At 38.3% G+C, this 16948-nt stretch overlaps 1 protein-coding gene across 1 annotated transcript; it reads left to right on the top strand.

The window, feature by feature from the left end:
• Positions 1-7244: 7244 nt before the first annotated feature.
• LOC115918283 (transcription initiation factor IIA subunit 2-like) lies at positions 7245-15956 on the top strand. The gene is made up of 3 exons (XM_030972382.1): positions 7245-7429; positions 9853-9957; positions 14739-15956. The coding sequence occupies exons 1-3, from the start codon at positions 7358-7360 to the stop codon at positions 14886-14888; spliced, it is 327 nt and encodes a 108-aa protein (XP_030828242.1). The 5' UTR covers positions 7245-7357; the 3' UTR covers positions 14889-15956.
• The last annotated feature ends 992 nt before the right edge of the window (positions 15957-16948 follow it).

Here is a 16948-nt window from a genome sequence, read left to right as displayed (position 1 = left end):
AGACATGAGGGCTCCAATGAAAGAGCTAGTGATAACGTACGTCGGGGTGGATGTGCTTTTCGTTTAAACAAAAAATGAATTTTTAAAAAAAACGTCCATAGGCTAACATGTTAGGCTGCTGACTCTGATCATGCTCTGACGATATGGGGCGTTGTGAAATGAGACTAAACGGAGCAATATGAAAATCATGTAAAACCACGTGATTTTCAACTTCCGATAGTCCCATAGGTGGTACACGTAGAGTTAGGAAAATGACCGTCTGCAGAAAGACTACGTACTCTGCTTTCGAAGAACCATCTAACTTTTGATAAAATGTCATTTTTTGGGAAATATGAGACCTTGTTTTTAAACCTCCTTTAATCTCTTCAATAGGTATTTTCTCTGGGCGCTAGCGTACCGATCCAAAGTTACCCCCCCCCCCTCCGATTGTCCCATAGGTAGTACACGTAGAGTTAGGAAAATGACCGTCTGCAGAAAGACTACTCTGCTATCGAAGAACCATCTAAATTTTGATAAAATGTCTTTTTTTTTTAAATATGAGACCTTTACCTTGAACCTCCATTAATCTCTTCAATAGGTATTTTCTCTGAGCGCTAGCGTACCGATCCAAAGTTACCCCTCCCCCTCCGATTGTCCCATAGGTAGTACACGTAGAGTTAGGAAAATGACCGTCTGCAGAAAGACTACTCTGCTATCGAAGAACCATCTAAATTTTGATAAAATGTCATTTTTTGGAAATATGAGACCTTTACCTCGAACCTCCAATAATCTCTTCAATAGGTATTTTCTCTGAGCGCTAGCGTACCGATCCAAAGTTACCCTCCCCCTCCGATTGTCCCATAGGTCTCATTTTTCCAAAAAATGACATTTTATCAAAAGTTAAATGGTTCTTCGATAGCAGAGTAGTCTTTCTGCAGACGGTCATTTTCCTAACTCTACGTAGCAGACGGTCATTTTCCTAACTCTACGTACACGTAGAGTTAGGAAATGACCGTCTGCAGAAAGACTACTCTGCTATCGAAGAACCATTTAACTTTTGATAAAATGTCATTTTTTGGACAAATGAGACCTTGTTCTTGAACCTCCATTAATCTCATCAATAGGTATTTTCTCTGAGCGCTAGCGGACCGATCCAAAGTTACCCCACCCCCTCTGATTGTTCTGTATTACACATAGAGTAATAGGAAAACTACCGTCTTTTTTAACCTTATTTTTTCTAGTTTAATATAAAATAATATTTCATTTAAATATTTTTGCAAACTTTTCGTTTTTATTCAAAATTTATTGATCAGGTCAATAAATAATTCATTTAGTTGCGTTAATCCAATTTTAATCTTAGACCCTTATACTTTTCACATTCCTCAAATTGGTTTTCCGGCTGGAATCCGGCCAACTTCAATCTTGCGTGCGCTGTAAAAGTTCTATTTCGCGCCTTCAATCTGGCGACCACAATATCGCTCTCTCTCTCTCTCTCTCTCTCCTGGCCTTAGATGCTGTTGTTATTGTTGTTAATAGTTTAATGGCGTTCATTCAGTAGTATTGAATATATAGTATATACGCCATGCATACATAAGAAAACTGATAATATAGATTGTAATGGCATAATTAATTAGTCAGTAATGCAATTTATTAGGAGTCTCTGGATGGTTTGCAACTTCGTGTTTCTGCTTTTTTTATAAGGTTAATCTGGTTATATGCTTCTCGCTAGAAAATTATTATATTTCTCGTCTATTTCAAAATAATATTATCAACGAATGAGTAATAACTTCCGGCTTTCTAGTGTTAAAGCTCACCTGTCGGAGGAAGATGTCTGGACCTTACTCAATACTGTTTAACTTTAATATCAGCTCTGTATTCTGAAAATATCGGTCATTCCGCACAATGGCTATATCCCTTTCATTAAAAGAGGAGATTTTCAGCTTTCTGGTGGTATAGGTCACTTGCCGGAGGAAGATGTCTGGAATTCCGGCTCTGGGCTGTATTCTGAAAAAGTTCGGTTTTTCCGAACAATTCATATCCCGTTCAAGCAATAATTAAAATGAAGTGCCCACTGTCAGGGCACCTAAATCTTTGAGCTGATTAAATATTCTAAAAGGGGAGATTTTCAGCTTTATGGTTGTATAGGTCACCTGCCGGAGGAAGATGTCTGGACCTTATAATATACAAAATTAAAAAGTACGAATCAGCAGGAAGAAAAAAAAATCTGTATTCAGGCTATAGTTCAATCATATAATATAACATGTCATTCTGTCTCTCAAGTGTAAGGTATTCCTTTAATTTCCTCTTAAAATGAGAAAAGTTTGTTTTTTTCCTTTATATCATTAGGAAGGGAATTCCAATGTTTTATGGCAATGTAATAAAACGAATGCCAATACTCCCTATACTTTTTCTGGTAATAGTTAAAGTTGAATCGGTTATTTCTTGTATTATAATCATGAGAGTCGGTAACAAGATCGAAGTGGGATCGAATATGATTCGACCTAGTATGATATATTTTATGCACGTGATGCAATACGAATTGTTTTGATATTAACCCTAATAAGGCCGGGCTATATGAGGTCTTAGTATGGCCGGGGGGCATTATGGCCCCCCCCCCCTTAAGATCTCGGCCGCGAAGCTCCCGATCTTCGCGAAAATTTGCACGCATGTCAAGTGAAGTGTATAGAATAATATGATCATTTCAATTTTTTGAAAAATTCACTCATTTGCATATTTATGGTAGTTTATGCAAATAAAGTCATAAAACTCACATTTTTACCCATAAATCATATATTATTCATAATTAGGCATTCTTTTTCACTACATATATTCATTAGACCATTCTGAATAATAATACAACAAACAAATTTGGAAGAGCCAGCTTATTCCTTAAGTTATGCCTTGTTTTGATAATTTCTTATGTATTTCATTGTTTTTTTTTAACTTATGTATTTCATTGTTTTTGTTGTTTTATTTCATTTCTTACTACAATTCAACTATTTTGACACCCAAAACAACCACCTAAACTTTAAACAAGACCCAATAACCCATGTTTGATCTGTTTTTAGGAAAAATGACCTTTCCATATGTTTCGTACACAAATCACGAAAATGAGCGATTTTCGGGCTGACATGCAAAGACAAAAGGTCACGTGACATTGTAACCGTATAGGTCCGATTTTCAAAAAAAATCTTTTAAAAGTTGCGCAAGACTCGAAAGAAAAAAGTCAGCAAGTGGCGGGGCGCCATCCATATGCGTTCTCGAGCAATCAGAAAAATCGTGGAGGGGGGCCATAATGTCCCCCCCCCCCCGGCCTTATTAGGGTTAAAGGTTGACTTCAAGAAAAACCAGCTTTAGAAAGTTGGATGAAGCCAACATGAGTTCTTGGACCAGAATAGTTTATGAATCTCACGATTTTGTTCTGTAAGGGATAATACTTAGCAAGGGAATGATAATGCTTCACCACCACACACATCTGGGAAGGACGCATCCAAGATTTGAATACATTTACTTGATAGAAGACTTCACATATTACGTCATGTACGAAAATGATGTCCATGACGTGCTGATAAACTGTACAGTATTCTCGCTTTATATCTCATATACACTTTGGCGGTTAAACTTGTAGATATTTATGGACAAGAATATAATAAATCTCTCAAAATAAGTAAAGTCATTTCTTGGGGTGAGGTTTCCTACTTCGCACACGTTTTTAAAATGGTTTAGGTTATGAATTTTAGAATTATCAGTTGGGGACTATAATGATTCTATAAAAGCTTTGTGTAAATCAATCAGATGTATATCAAAAAGAAAGCAGAATGTCATAATACAAATGGATGCAACTACAAGGTTCCCGCGAGAAAGAATTCTGGAGATAAGGTGATCTCAAAATTTGGACGTGAGTTTGTTATACATTTTGTAAGGCTAGTTTCAATCATTGCATCTCATTTAGAAATCGAGGTCTCCATGAAAATAATAGACCTCTAAATATATGAGGGGGCCCGTTTCTCGAAACCGTCATAAGTCTAACTACGTGAGGTGCTCCCGGAGGAAAAAGTGCCCCTATTACTTTGACAAATGCCCCTATTAATTTTTTAACTGCCCCTTCCCCTTTCCACCTCTGATAAGTGCCTCTATTATTTTGACACATATACCCTTTTCCTTTCACAAGTATCCATTTTCCTTTGCCATCAGTGTCCACTTTCCATTCTCATAATTGCCTTTTTTAATCTCTAGTAAGTTCCCCTTTTCAGGTACGAGAAGTGCCCCTTTTCACTTTTGATAAGCGCCCCTTCACCTCTTCACACTGATAATTGTCCTATTCAAATATGAGAGGTTCCCCTTTTCCTTATGAAAAGTGCCCTTGTTAAAAAAAGTCCCTTTCCCTTTTCATAAATGCCCTTTTCATCTATTAAGATAACCCTATTCAATTCCGAGAGATACTCGTTTTACTTTGACTAGTGGAGCCCCTTTTATTTTGACACGTCCCCCTTTTCCTTCCTAATAAACGCTCCTTTTCCTTCTTATAAGTGCCCCTTCCCCTTCATAATTACCCCCCTTTTCATCTTTGATAAGTGCCCCGTTTATTTTAACATGTGCCTCTTTTTCTTTTTAATAAGAGCCACTTCCCCCTTCTCATATAAGCCCCCTTTCACCTCCGATAAATGCCCCCATTAAAATCTGATCGGTGCCCCTTTTCTTTCAACAAATGTACATTTCCCTTTATCATTTAGTGCCCCCTTTTCATTCTCATAAGTGCCTCTTTTCATGTGCGATAAGTGTCTCTTTCCACCTCTGACAGTTACCCTTTTAACAATGATATGTGCCCCTTTTTCCTTTTCTAATAAGGAACCTATCCCTTTTTCATAAATGCCCATTTTTACTTCATGCCCCTATCAAAATCTGATGGGTGCCTCTTTTCCGTCGAAAATGCCCATTTCTCATAAAATCCCTTTCATCCCTGGTGCGTGCCTCTTTTTTAGGTCCAAGAAGTGGCCCATTTTTACCTCTGATAATTAGCCTTTGTACTTTGACACGTGCTCCTTAACCCTTTCGATAAGTGTCCCCTAATTTCGTACGTCTGAGAGCAATTTGCCAAAAGCTCGCTTGCCATGCTCGCTCGTAGTTATAATTTTTGTACACATAAATTGGATAACCAACTTCAAAGTTACAACATAGATACTTGAGTGTAAGACTTATGACAGTTTCGAGAAACGGGTGCATATACACCTTTCCCATCGGTTTCAGAACGGTATAATTACGAACGTATACCCAGATAGCAAAATATCTGGGGCCCATCTGGGATTTGTATGGGCTGACTAAAACCCACATGGCCAATACAAAAACCAGATGTATACCAGATGGGCCTTCCCATGCACCCAGAACCCACACACATGGGCCCCATGTGGGCCCCATGTGGGTTTTTGTTTGTGAAAATCGCACGTCGAACATCGGCTGCATGGGCCCAGCTAAAAACCAGATGTATACCAGATGGGCCTTTCCACCAAGAACCCACAAGTACCAACACATATGGGCCCCATATGGGCCCCATGTGGGTTTTTGGTGGTGATCATAATCGCACGTCGAAGATTGTCTTCACCCAGCTGAAAACCAGATGTATCCCATATGGACCTTCCCACAAAGAACCCACAGGTATACGGAGCGCACGTGGCCCATATAAAAACCAGATGTATACCAGATGGGCCTTCCCATCCAGAACCCACAAGTATAGGCCCCATATGGGCCCCATGTGGGTTTTTGGTGGTGATAATTGCACGTCGAAGATTGTCTTCACCCAGCTGAAAACCAGATGTATATCAGATGGGCCTTCCCACCAAGAACCCACCGGTATACGGAGCCCACGTGGCCCATATAAAAAAACAGATGTATACCAGATGGGCCTTCCCATCCAGAACCCACAAGTACCAACACATATAGGGCCCATATGGGCTCCATGTGGGTTTTTAGTGGTGAAAATCGCACGTCGAACATTGTCTTCGCCCAGCTGAAAACCAGATGTATACCAGATGGGCCTTCCCACCCAAAACCCACAAATATATCCCATCATTTGCATGAGTATGGGGTGCGTGCACATCTATGTTTTTTAACAGTTTATCTAAATTTACAGGATATTTCTTAATTACTGATGATTTAGTTATTTGCAATTCATTTCGAAAATACTACAAAATGTAAATTGCCAATTATTAGGAAATTTCACTACTTTGTTTAAATTACATTTAATTAAACATGAATTAGAAAAAACACTAACTATAATCTAAAACAGATTCAATAAAATACAAGTATATGGAAATGTCTAATCACAGCAAATTAACCAAGTCTTCTTAACACCAATGCCTTTACATTGGAAATGTTAGACGATGTGTTTTGCCATTGACCAAATTAATTAGTACAAGTGCTACATAACCTACTAATTATGTCTGCTAATTGGAACTTTCAATCAGTGGTTGAAAGTTGTGCCAAATGGTACGACTGGTCCAGTTAAACCCAACTGGTAACCCTGGAAATTGAAATGGGATAAATGAATTCAACTGGGAAAAATAGGAACCCATTTAAACAATATGAAGCCCATTTAAAACAACATTGGCTCATATGGAACCAGATCAAACCCACTTGGCCCATAATGGATCCCATATAAAAACCCGCTTATAGCCCATATGGCCCCATATAGAACCCACTTGACCCATATATAGAATGTGGTAGGTCCCACATAAAACCCACATATGGCCCATCTGGTGCCCAATAGGTAACCCTTGTGTATATTGATGGGCCAATTGTGGGGTACATCTGGGTTTCACGTGGGCCCATCTGGGCCAAGTGGGTACAATCTGGGCCGCCCATCTGGGGCCCTTCTACAACCCGGGTGCAGATTGCTGGGCCCCACATGGGGCCTATCTGGGACCCATCTGGGCCAAATGGGCCAAGTGGGCAAGAGATGGGCTGGCCCATCTGGGCCAAGTGGGCCAGCCCAGTTGTAACCAGATAAAACCCAGATGGGCCCCACAACATTTTGCTATCTGGGATATATCCTCCCTACCTACTGGCTACTCTCTCTCCCTCCCCCCCCCCCCTTTTTTTCCCCCACCCTCTCTCTCTCTCTCTCTCTCTCTCTCTCTCTCTCTCTCCCTCCCTCCCTCTCTCTCCCTCTCTCTCTCTCTCTCTTTCTCTCTCTCTCTTTTGTTCTTGTTTTTTTTTGCCATTCGATAGGGTTTTCGATAAGTACCATCGATCGTACATTTCTATTTTAATTTGTCCACTCAGCGACACCAAAAGCTACATAGACCTAATAATATGCAAAGTGTAGTAATCATATAAGTCTACTCCAGAATTTGACATTTTACAACCACTTTTAACGGCAAAGATGAGCCATCAACTATATAGAAACACAGCCCTTGGTAACAGCTTGCAAGAGAGTCTGGACGAATTAATTCAGGTGAGTAACTACAGAAGAGGCTTAGCAAAATGCAAATAGCCATAGAAGCATAGAATCAATGCTAAATCTCTAGGCGCGCGCTGCACTACGTGTACGGTGTAGGCCCTACCCCTAGACCGAAATTTCTGTCGCTTCGTTTGTTAGCCTCTGATTTGGGTAGACTAGCAGCCTTTTCACACACAGCTAAAATTCTATAAACATGATTAGTATAAATGTGTTTGAAACATGTTTAAACTAATCACGAGCCTTTCACACACAGGAATTTCGGTGCGATAATCGTTTTCGTGATTAACTAGACCTAGAATCTACTGCTCGTAAAAATGCGCAGTGCCAGTAGTGCCATTGCGCATTGAAGGTCATGTCATATCAATCAAAGCACACGCTCCATCCAGTTTAAACATGTCTGAAACACGTTTAAAGAGAAGGTTGAGTTCTGGGAAGAGGTAAAACATAATTTGTGAGCGTTATCATTGTTATTATGCAAGGGTGGAAGAACATCAGATTAAACATGTTCCCTGAAAAGCATGGCTCTTCAAATGCCATCATATTCTAAATATGACATGAAACATCGTAAAAATCGGGGGTAGGTTTTTTTCGCCATGTGCTCGTGTAGTCCCATATACATCATTCTGTGTACAGTGCTTGTAACTTTGCCAAGATTTGGCCAAATTTCTTATCATTTTGATGATTCAAGAACCTTGCAATACACTCGAATACTTATACTAGATGATCAACCTTTTCTGATAGATTCCACACCGTTTCTTTCACAATGCAATCACATGACCAGAACTCAACTTTTATATCTTTAAACACGAACAACCTTTCACACACAAAATGTCAAGCTCTCTAGTCTAGATAGTAGATACGAACTTCGTATCTGCAGCCTGCTTTTAGGGGCGTATGGATCGCGACTTCGTATCTATCCCAACATCGTATAAACGATGTTCACACTGGGAAAATTTTCTATAAACATATTTAAAACTGTTGAGTTAAACACGTTTATACTAATCATCTCTAGATACGATGAATTTTAGCTGTGTGTGAAAAGGCTGTAGGTCGGCTCCTCTCTTTAGAGACAGAAGCGAACCATAGACGCTACGGTGTGGGTTCGGTGGATTGATCTCACCACCAAACATGCAATATGCATAAAATGGTATGTTTGACATTTAAAATTGCTCCAAAAAACACAAAAAATAGAGCGTATTAATGAGCGGGCGGTCGAGGACAGCCAGATGATTTATTTTTTTTTTGGGGGGGGGGGGCCTAATAATGGTCATGATTTCAAAGTTGTGCATGAAGTTAGCGACTGTAATCTCAGATCTTCATTGAATTCATGCAAGTAATTCACATAATAAATGGATGATGAGCATTAGTGGACCATTCTTTCTTTTCAGTTAAAGCACTTTAAAATTTGTCAAGGATTTAACAAAAAATACATGATTTTGGTACTGGAGTGACACCATTTGCTTATCTTCCTTGTGTTCCTGATGCATGATGATAATTAGTTTAGGCACAATTTACAAGAGTGCGCAATGTTGGTTCAGGCTTAAATGCAAAGACATGAGGTGTACACGAAAAAACTTGTTTTCGCGTTTCCAATTTGATTTTTATTTCACAATAATAGTGATTAGTTGAGTCTATGGAGGTGCACGCACAAAATCCACTGTGAAGAGAGGAGATTTGAGGAATGAACAAAGCAAAAAGAACCAAAATAGTAAGGGGGAAAGAAGACGGGTGAATAGAATGATGAGATGAGAATTTATAAGGGAAAAGAAATTTGAAGGAAAATATGAGTTATTTATGTCTGATGCTTTCCTTGTGGTGACTACCAATGATAAATATTTATTTATATCATTTGTAGATCTAATTGAAGTTGTTTTCTCAGTAATGGGGAAAAATACCCATTTCCTTCTTACCGGTATTTTTTTTTTTTGGCTAAGAACTTCAGACAACAGGGCAGGGAGTTCATTCCATACATATATTTTTTATTGGATAACAACCCACCCTTCAAACAATTGGATGGATATTTGATATATACATGTAAGGAATTTTTAATGATATATTTGACATACCGGTACATGTAAAAGAATATATTTGAATGCCTGGAGCCCTTAATGTTGAGATTTGTTGGGAAGAAGAAGGTGAAAATATGTGTATTGGCACATTTGGCAGACAACTGGTATACTTTCATTGTGAATCCTGAATGAATGACCTATATTTATATAGAGAATGGGTTATGGGAAAGTGAACTATTTTAATCAGGAGTCTGGCAAACCAAGCTATGGTCTGTTCTAGCTGTCAGGCATTGTATTCGGAAGAGTAAAATGCAGGGAAACTCAAGTGAGAGAAATCTATATGTGAGTTAATAAAACATGTATCTTGATCCTGTGCTTCATTAAAATCATTTTTTCTCTCCCATACAGGCAAGGCTTATTACACCACAACTTGCTCTGAATGTCCTGCTCAAGTTTGATCGTGCCATCAATGATGCTCTGGCAAACAGACTAAAAAACAAGATCAGTTTTAAGGTATAATAAATTTTTTGATTTGTATGTTTTTATTTGAAACAAAATAATTAAGTCAAGACTGGAGATCATTTTCAATAAAATATTCCCACCCCTCCCCCCCCCCCACTTAGTGTTATTTAGGGTACGCATATGCGTGTTCCCAGTGACCCCCCCCCCCCCTTTTCAGCAAAAGTCTGGTGTGTAAAGTCAATACAGGTAGCCTTTTTTCTGGCTCGGTGTAAAAATGTCAGAGGTAAAAATGTCAGAGGTAAAAATGTCAGAGGTAAAAATGTCAGAGGTAAAAATGTCAGAGGTATAAATGTTAGAGGTATAAAATAAAAAACAAAAGCATGTGACAAGTTTGTTATGGTTAAACCCGGGTTATACATTAGGCTTATCGAAAAAGAACAGCGAGGGATATTCTGCAGTCGTTATTTCACCGCTGCTTTACTTTCCACTTTCCCAGTTTAAATTTATTTACCTTTCGGCCCCAAATTGTGACTTTTTGCCCGATTATTGCCGAAGGAAGACGGGGGGGGGGGGGGGGGGGGGGTATTCTTCTTCTGGGGCACGGTGACCCGGCTGCTCTCCACCTTCCTCTTATATGCTTTGCTATATATCGTTCCGAACAGTGGTCAATGCCTAGGCAGAGAAGGCAGACTAATGGGACATGATTTCTACTCCGAGTTTCGCGCCTTGCAAGCTATCATCAGGCAACTGATAGCATTCTTAAAAGTACATGATTATCCTACAACCTTGGTACAAATACCCCTAAAATAAGACCTAACTAATAAAATACAATTGGAATTACTCATGAGCAGGGGCGTACGGGGGGGGGGGGGGGGGGGGTTTGGGGGGGGGGGGGGGGGGGGGCCCCCAAACCCCCCTTTGGTATTTTTATGTATGTAAACCCCCCTAAAAAAACCTAACCCCCCCCCCCCCCTTTGGTTTTTTAATTTTTTTAATTTTTTTATTATTAAAAAAAAAAATCATACCCACGGCTAACCTAAATAAGGTGACCTTACCCCCCCCCCCCCCAACGAAAGAAAAATGTCAAATTACCCCCCCCCCCCCCCCCCCCCCACTGAGCGACTTTTCGGCCGGCGCGATTTTCAAATTTTCGGGAGCAAAATATTTTAAAACCCCCCTCCCCCTTGAAAAAATCCTGCGTACGCCCCTGCTCATGAGTATTCTTATTGTATTGTATTCAGGTATTGTAGTCTTATTGTATTGTATAGCTCTTATTTTGAGCGTATTTGTACCAAGGTTGTAGAGGAATCATGTACTTTGACGAATGCTATCAGTTGTCTGATGATCGCTTGTAAGGCGTGAAACTCGGAGTAGCAACCATGCATGTCCCATTAGTCTGCCTAATTCAATATTTATATACCGGTATATTATGCTTTTGTATAAGCAAATGGTACTGGTACACTGAGCAAACTTCTGGGGGAAAAGATTTCTAAAATCGAGAAGTTTGGCCATGTTTTATAGGCTGAGTTGTCGCTCCATGGTGTAATCATTAAAGGTAATACAAAGTTTTGGGAAATTTTTGAGAAATTGGCTCAAAAGTGATTCTTTACAATTTTGATATTTTTGGTTGACCCTGTGGACGTACTATAAGCACTAGAAAATTTAGTCCCTAAAACACTTCTGCTTTCGAGAAAAATTGAATTAAAAAATTTACCGGTACTCCCGGTAAATTTTGATAAATTTCAAATAGCGCTTACGGCCATACAATGGTAGCTGCGACCATGAAAATCTCAGAATATGTACTTGTGATATGTTATTACCAAACGGGAATAGCCAATCGGTCGATTTTAGTCAAGAACATTGTTTTATGGTTCAATCAATATTTCGACCTTGAGAGGGAGCTATATAACATGAAGAGTTCATTATTTACAATTTCATAACTTAAGACTCGATTTCAACCGCGACAACGATCACCGAATATTGTAGGATCACATATGCTTCCAATATGTTCATTTGAACTAAATTCATGACCCCATACCAAAACTTTGTATTACCTTTAAATAAAAAGAAAAGTCAGAACAGCCCACAAAATAGGATCAGATATCTATGAACCTTCCCCCCCCCCCCCCACTTCTCCTTCACTTTTGAAGATTGTTGGACATTTCAACTGCGTGGCAATGACTACTATTATATGTAATTTCCAATAAATGCATATTTCCGACAATTCCACTTTCTTGTTTGGCTTGATATTTGGCTTGTATTTTGATACTCTGAAAGTAGGGTCCATGCTGAAACAAAGCAGAAAGCCATGTTATCAGCGCTAACCGCACCATCACATTCCCGAAGTGCGCACGTTGCAATAAAATATTGTCGATTACTATAAAATAGTCTGGGGAAAAAATCAATAAGCAGCTTTGTTACTCCGATACAAAGCAGAAAGCCGCCCATGTTACATCAATTAAAGAGAAGGTTGAGTTCTGGGGAAAGGTGAACAATAATGTGTGAGCGTTTGTTATCATTCTTATTATGCAAGTGTGGAAGAACATCAAAGAAAAAAGTTATTCCCTGAAAATCCATTTCAAATGACTTCATATCCCAGATATGACAAGTAACAGCTTTAAAATGAGGCCCAATTTGTATGCAATATGTTTGTGTAGTCCCATATCTGTCTGTGTACAGTGCTTGTTACTTTACCAAGACTGGGCCAAAGATTTTATCATTTTAATGACTCCAAAACCTTGCACTACACACCAATACTTACATGTTTATGCTAGATGATCAACCTTTTCTGATTGCTTCCACACCGTTTCTTTCACAATGCAATCGCAAGACCAGAACTCAACTTTATCATTAAATGCCAACCGCACCATCACATTTTAGAGAAGCGCGCGCTTTGCAGAGGTTCGGTTTAAATTACATCGTTATTTATAATTGTCGGTCGGAGTTTAAAATGGGGATGAGCTTCTGAATCGAGACGGTCTTTTACTTTTTGGAGCGGGTTTTTAGTTTTCGGAGCGAGTTTTCACTTTTCGGAGTGACTTCTTGATTTTCTTATTCTTTCTCCACTTCCTTTGCCGCCATGAGGTGCTAAAGCTTTAGCAGAGTTCGGGGCGCCCAGCCCTTATATGTAACTTTTCGTGATTCCCCGTGATTATGTAACTATTTTGTACTAAATGCACTACTCACTTAACTTTTGTCAAGAATTTTCATTTCTTCGTTTGGACTTTGTTCGTCTCTGGAACGTTACACGGGCTATGTTGCAGGCTGCCACCGGCCAAATCGGTCCGTTTCACAAACATTAACACATCAACCGATTCAAAATATCACAAAATGTTAGACATTCATGATATGCAAGCCTTATGCAGGTGTCATTTGTAAGGCGCACCTTTTGACCCCCGGGGATGGTGCGTCATGGTTGCGTCATGTTCCCCAAAATCGCGACGCACAGCACCGTCATGGCCACAAAATGTCCGTCACAATACTGACCCATATGTGCGTCATTGTAAGTCACTTTACCACGTTGCGTCATTTGGTGTGTCAGTGGGACCGTCACTTTCTCCAAGCAGAAGTGTTTCTCAAATGTGCGTCATTGGCTAGTCATTTTCATGAAATGGTGAGTCATATGTTTGACTCAAATGTGCGTCGATGGAATGTAATGGTGTGTCACTTTCTGTGACGGAAGGTGCGTCATGGTATCAAAATGTACGACTCACATCGGTACAATGACGCACCATTCCCGGGGGTCAAGAGGTGCGTCTTACAAATGACAAGTGCATTATCACAACAAAATAAATTTCAAAATCTATTTTCCACATTGTATTATCCTCAGGACATGTACGAAATACAACACACAGCCATTTATAAAATTTACATTATGGAAGAAAGGAATATAATAGACTAGCCCATGCAGTAGCAGTACGTCTCGACATTCTGTGTGATAAAAGTGTTGAGATATTATGACGGCACTCATTTTGTTTGCTTGTACCTCTGACATTTTTACGACTGACATTTTTTCCTCTGACATTTTTACCTCTGACATTTTTACCTCTGACATTTTTACCTCTGACATTTTTACCTCTGACATTTTTACCTCTGACATTTTTACCTCTGACATTTTTACCTTTGACATTTTTACCTCTGACATTTTTACCTCCGACATTTTTACCTCTGACATTTTTACCTCTGACATTTTTACCTCTGACATTTTTACCTCTGACATTTTTTCCTCTGACATTTTTACCTGGCACCTTTTTTCTTTTGTTACGAGCCGGAAAGTTTGGGAACACGCATGGTATAATTCCATTCACGGAATGGGAGGCCAGGAAAATAGTGAGGGAAACAATGTATCGAAAACATGCATATCACACCTAGGATTAACAAGAGGTCATACATATAGTATGTTCATGTTGCCTACTAATGATGGCCTATTTAGAACTCACTTGCATCAATGCTTCTCTCAAAATGTTAAAGTTAATTTAAGGGTACTTGTGTTATGCTCCTTTAATATGAAATAGGCCTTCATGTAATTTATAATTTGTTATTAGGATTTTGTGCCCCACCCCCCTCTCCCCAAATGACTGAACAAAGTGGCTTTTTCCTGAAACTTATGACATAGTAGGAAGCCCGGCAAACTAGGTTTTCCCCATTGTTGCTTATATCAATTGGTCATTTTAATATTTCTGTAGTCTCTACATTAACAGAAAAGATATAGGAGAAAATAAATGATTAGACTGTTGTGAATGTCAATGATCACATTCCTTACACTCAACTTGATTCATGCATTGGTAAAATCTTGAATTACTATAACCTTTTCTTTGTTCAATTTCTTTCAGGGTCATCTGAATACATACAGATTCTGTGACAATGTTTGGACATTTGTTCTGAACGATGTGGACTTCCGTAACGGTGACTTTGTGACAGTTGACAAGGTCAAGATTGTGGCTGTTGATGGCAAGATATCAGCAGCATCGGGCCAGGACTGACACCCAGTACCGAAAAAAGGAGAACACTATTCAAAAGACTACTAGTGAAGCAAGAATCTTCTGTGCAAATTGATGGCTTGCTAGAATGTAGGAAGTCAGGGGATGTTTGTGATTCCAAAATGTACGTTTCTTGCTGATGGCTGGCAAATACATGTAACGAAAGGAGCTTGCATCTGGCCATCTATCCTATTAAAGTTGCGAAAGTGAATCTTAAAAGATTATATTGTCACAAGAATCTGACAGGTCTACAATGTCTTATTAATTTGTATTTATTGGTTTCTACTCCTTCCAACTTTTCGTCATGTGAATATTTACAATTCTATAGCTAATATAGAGAAGCTATATTGAATATGTCTCCTGTATTCCATGGTGATGAACTTACCCCAACCCATATAGAGAATGGATGGGGGGAGGAAACTTTACAGGGTACAGTGTGCCACAGCCCATTTACAATTTTAATAAGACCCAATAGGAATTCAAACATTTGTTTTTGATACAGATGTAACAATATGAGGACTTAATCAACAAATTAAAATTCTTTTCCTTTTTTGCTACCACAACTAGATATTCTTCTTGAATGTCAGGTGTAGCTATAAAGGTACAATTGTACTTGTTGCCAATTTTCCCTCTCATGAATTTTGCTTAAATCCATTTTTACTGTGTTAAAGAAAACTTACTGGAATTCTGCAAATGAAATATTTGCTGGTGTAAAAATTAGAAATAAATCCAATTCAAATTTTCCAGGTTTTTCTTTATTCATTTTGCAAAACAATGAGGGGAAAATTGTGCTGCAACTACCTACCACTGTCATTTTTCTGAGAAACATATCATGTATTGTGTGATATTGCTGGTGTATTGGTCCAGAACAAGGCGGACTACATGTAGATTCAAATAACTTACTGAATTTATCATTTAAATTAATGTGCAAGCATTTAATTTGTAAACAAGTAGTGAAGTAATCAATTGATTTGGTTGTAAAGTAGAAATTACTGCACTTCACAATTTATAATTTTTTTCTCATAGGGAAATTTGTCAAGTAAATCCATTATCGTCAATGTTTTAATTAGGTGGATCCATAATTTTCTCTCAAAAGGATGCATTATGTAATGTTGGTGCAATATGCACATTTTTTGTATTATGTATTTATTTTCATGTTCCAAAATATTAGCTGCATTTTTTTCTTCTTATTGTAGACAAATAGACATGTTTTACCGGTAACTGTGATCAAAGTTATGAAAGGTCTGTAATCTGTATACCAATAAAGAGGTGACTTGTGTTGATCAAGATGGCTAGGGATAGATAGACTGGTATCACAATTTTGGCCATGGAATTTTGTTGTAACCAGCTTGTTTTACCTTGAATGAACTGGTCTCAAGGCAAAATAACCGGCCATTTTGTTTGTTTGTTTTGTTTGTTTGATTGATTTTATTTCTGCGTTCAAAATATACAAATTCAAAGTCAAAGTACAAAATTTCGAACAATAACAAATACAATGAATACAATGTTTACAAAAGTTAGTAAGAGAAAACTTTGAGAAAACTGTAGAATCTCTCACCAGCAGCCAACCCTTAAGAATCATTACTCAAGTGTAACTCTATTCTTTGTGGTGAACATGTTTTGTTTTGAGATTATATGTCATCTTGATGAGTCTATATATGAACAAAAATGTAAAATGTGTGAGACAGTGTTAGAACTCTTGAGTGGAGCATTATTAAAAGACTTCTGTATTTCAGCCTATGGTTTAAAAAAAGAAGAAGAAATGTTCATTGTGATTTACAACAAATCAAGACTAAATTGAACATTTTGATATGTCAAATTTTAAAGGGATAGTTGAGTTCTGTTGCAGAGGGTGCTACACAAAATATTTTGTTTTGAGATAATGAAAGAGATGAATGTCAAATATGAAAGAACATACAATTTAAAAGACAAAATCGGTTCAGAGACGGCTGAAATATCAATAGATTTTTAATGCTTGTGTACGACCACAAATATTCAATAATTTGAAAAAGCCGTTGAAAAACAAAATATTTCTTTTACGTCGTATTTCAGCCAATGCCGAT

Source organism: Strongylocentrotus purpuratus, unplaced genomic scaffold (genome assembly GCF_000002235.5).
Source record: "Strongylocentrotus purpuratus isolate Spur 01 unplaced genomic scaffold, Spur_5.0 spur5_scaffold_6, whole genome shotgun sequence".
NCBI lineage: Eukaryota > Metazoa > Echinodermata > Echinoidea > Camarodonta > Strongylocentrotidae > Strongylocentrotus > Strongylocentrotus purpuratus.
The sequence above is the reverse complement of the archived record's forward strand: the minus strand, read 5'-3'. Positions and strand labels throughout refer to the sequence as shown.